The 3560-nt window shown below is 32.0% G+C and overlaps 1 protein-coding gene across 1 annotated transcript in view; it reads right to left on the minus strand.

Moving 5' to 3' along the window:
• LOAG_16970 (Ercc2 protein) overlaps window positions 1-3352 on the minus strand; it is a gene marked incomplete at its 3' end in the record, with an annotated part of 6650 nt that extends 3298 nt beyond the window's left edge. The window contains exons 1-8 of the mRNA XM_020449624.1: window positions 3270-3352; window positions 2613-2804; window positions 2318-2427; window positions 2082-2202; window positions 1709-1895; window positions 1417-1513; window positions 1067-1176; window positions 786-978 (exon numbers count right to left, since the gene is read on the minus strand). Of these exons, the coding sequence (XP_020306838.1) occupies window positions 786-978; window positions 1067-1176; window positions 1417-1513; window positions 1709-1895; window positions 2082-2202; window positions 2318-2427; window positions 2613-2786 (992 nt within the window). The 5' untranslated portion in view covers window positions 2787-2804; window positions 3270-3352. The remainder of the gene's footprint in view (window positions 1-785; window positions 979-1066; window positions 1177-1416; window positions 1514-1708; window positions 1896-2081; window positions 2203-2317; window positions 2428-2612; window positions 2805-3269) is intronic.
• Window positions 3353-3560: the final 208 nt, after the last annotated feature.

Consider the following 3560-nt stretch of genomic DNA (forward strand, 5'->3'; position numbering starts at 1 on the left):
ATATATATATATATATATATATATATATATATATATATATATATATATATATATATATATATATATATATATATATATATATATATATATATATATATATGTATATATATATATATACATATATGTAAAAAATCTCGAGACAGACAGTTGAGTTCACTTTTACAATCGAGCAGACGATACATCCCCATCACTTATCCTCCGCGACTGACCTACGACCAACGATATCTTCGCAAATCCGCCACCATTGGACAGCAAACTACGACATTCTTCTATTTGCTAAATACATTTCCCGTAACGTATTCCCAACTCAACGACCTATCAACTAACCGTCAGTCAAATTATTGTCCAAGGCAACGACAAGGAGTTTGTTAGTTGATCATATTACTTGCTTTTTGTATAACTCATTTACCATTGCTTACCAATTCATCGTGTTATATACATGCATATTTTATACCCTTTTTCTTGTTGTTAACTAGTAATATTGTGCAAGAACAATATTAGCTCCCGAATAAATCTGTATCGTCGAGAAACGAGTTCAACAGAAAAACAATTTCCCAACACCGGCCACATGCTTAGATCACAATGAAATTCAATAGTTATAGAGTGATTCACATAGTATAAGGTATTCTTCCTCTTAAAATATTGCTATTAAATTTTCACTGTGACCACAGTGTTGATTTGTTCCCGTCAACATGAGCATCAGTTAAAAATCGGAAACCGATCCGAATAAAACAGGAAAAAAACAGGTCGAAAACTAAAATTAAAGGAATAAAAGAAATGAAAACCTGAGTGGCCTTCGGTCAATATGCATCAAATCATTTATATCGCGAAGGAATGCTGCCGGATTTTCTATCAAAACTGTTTTCGTTCGCATCCGGTGTTTCAGATATTCATTGAAACGACGCAAAAATGAAATGAAATGTAACGCATTTCGTATTGTTCCGGGCACCGCTTCTTTCAAAATCATGTCAGGTAGAACTAAAGATTAAATTAGTGAAATTATTTCATATTTGTAGAAAAGGAGATCCCAGAATCTTTTGCAAAACTAATGGAAGTAAAAAATAACCAGGATTTGCTAAAACTTGATCGTTCGTACGTTCTTCTTCAACACGCTTCAATCCTTCAACTAAACGATCATATTCAACCCGTAACTGTTCACTGTTTTCCTCCCTCAATCTAAAAATTATCTAATGTTGTATTTGAAACATGCCTGTAATTCACTTGATTAAATGAAATCTTCGTTACGTATTTCCCACGAACAAGTTTTTATGTTAATAAAATATTTCTACGCATATTCATACTTGAGAACATGAATTTCCGAAGACCGTAAGGTCGAGAAAATATTTTTTCAAATAAATTTGAAATGAAGATTTTAAACCAGCCAATTAGTATAGAGGTGCTTCACGATTCAATTACCTTTGCACATGCTCCTCAAGTATACCTAGCTTTTGCGTTGCTTTTTCAACTGTTGTTTTTGTTAAGGACACACTCATTGATTCTATGCAAACATTATCTAAAAAACGCTTTTTAATATAGTATATGATGACTAATTATCCTGATCACAAACCTTTTTTTGGGAAATAGCCGACGTCTTTGAAGGCAATATAGTTATCAAAAGGTTATGTGCTTTGCTTTCCATGTTGCAGACTTTTCAGATTAAGGTGGTGAACTTCTTGACTATCTATGACTTCTAGAAAAATTTACAAACCAATGTTGTGAGCTTCATCAAAAACAACACATGAGTGACGACTAAAATTTTTCGAAACCAATTCGGCAATTTTTGGATCCAAAATATAATGGTAAGAATAGACAACAATATGTGCACGATCGACAACATTGCGTGACAAGAAATACGGACAGATTCCATTCTGCTGGCCCAATTTCCTCAAATTTTGCTGCAAAATTGTAAAAGAAAGAATTTTAACAGAAAATACTTCAGTTATCGTAATCCATAGATCCATATTATTAGATTTCAGCAAAAAATGAGTTTATGCCACATTAAAGATATCTTCAGCATATAAATACTGGAAAAAAGAACCTTTAAAGTTACTCGTTATGAAATATCAATTTAACAAACATACCAAATTGTATACACCATCGAGATGATTGAAGTCTTCTTGTTCATCTAATTTCTCGAAGAACGTACAGCATGGTAAATCCGGACGAAGCTTACGCTTAGCGCGCACAAAACTTGCTGTCAACCTTAACTTAATAAATTATGCAAAAATTGAATTACTAGCTACAATTCCACGGAAAAAATTTTCCTGCAGAATTTAAACATTTAAACATTATGGAAGCAAATCTGTTCAAAACATACTTCTGACAAGCTCCATCAACTAAAGAACCTTGTCGCAACGAAGATACTGATTCGTTAATGCACAAATTTTTACGAGCAGAAAGAGCCACCGCAAATAAAGATGGTGGTTTCTTAAACAAATGGAAATGGTAAGATATTGAAAATTGTATATATACTTTTGGTCGATTTTAGTTCTCTTATGAAACAAACCGATTTGACAGTTACTCAAATTTTTGGCCAAATGTTCCCATAGGAACCAAGTTCTCTACCTTCCCTGCATATATTTCTATTTCCGACAATCAACGAAAACACTAACACCATCACATTGCTCGTAATATTTAAAAAGATTGCGAAGTTCTTCAACACATTTTTCAATTTCTGGAATTGTTCGCGAACAATAGACCAGCTTGTCCAGATGGTCCGGGAATCGCAGCATATAGGCCACTACAAGTGACAGTAACGAAACAGTCTTACCTGTACCTGATGGCATTTCCAATAAACAATGTCCCTGTAATTTATACTCTTCTCAAACGACTTATACTTTAATAATATTCGTTTTTAAATGAAAAACTAAGACTTATTTTGGATAAAGGACCTAATGCACAAAATCTGGTGGAATTCGACAAAAGGCTCACTTGGGCATCCAAAGTTTTTTTCAGTTCACCCATGTAGAGAATTTGTTCCGGATAGATGTAATCATAAGGGAAGTAAACTTCCAAACCATCAACGTTGATCCTATGAAAGAACAAAGTTCCGTACAAATAATACGAGTTTCCCGTTTGTAAAACTCTAAATTCTCCAAATAACAGACCTTCCGAATAATTCTTCGGTTGTTAATCCTGGGACTTCTTAGTTTTGAATACGTATGCCAATATAAGTATCTTTCACTCTCCTTTTATTTCTGTTCTCATATTTTATTCTCAATATTTTACCATCTCAAAATGATTTCCAAAAAATAGAAAAAAGAACTTGCTTCATGGTAGGAATTGTTTGAACTATAAATTTATGCAGCCTTATCAGTAAAGTGTAGACATACCCGGATTAAAGAACCTGAAAAAAGATGAAATCAGGAACAATGATTCAATGATTTAAAACGTCAATCTCTATATTAGTAAAACTGCTTTCCAATAACGTCCAATAATAATGACAAAAATAAAAACAATAATAATTTAATGATGATTAATGATAATAATAATAATAATAATAATAATAATAATAATAATAATAATAATAATAATAATAAATATAATAATAATAATAATAA

This window comes from Loa loa, assembly GCF_000183805.2.
Source record: "Loa loa unplaced genomic scaffold supercont3.31, whole genome shotgun sequence".
NCBI classification, from domain to species: Eukaryota; Metazoa; Nematoda; class Chromadorea; order Rhabditida; family Onchocercidae; genus Loa; species Loa loa.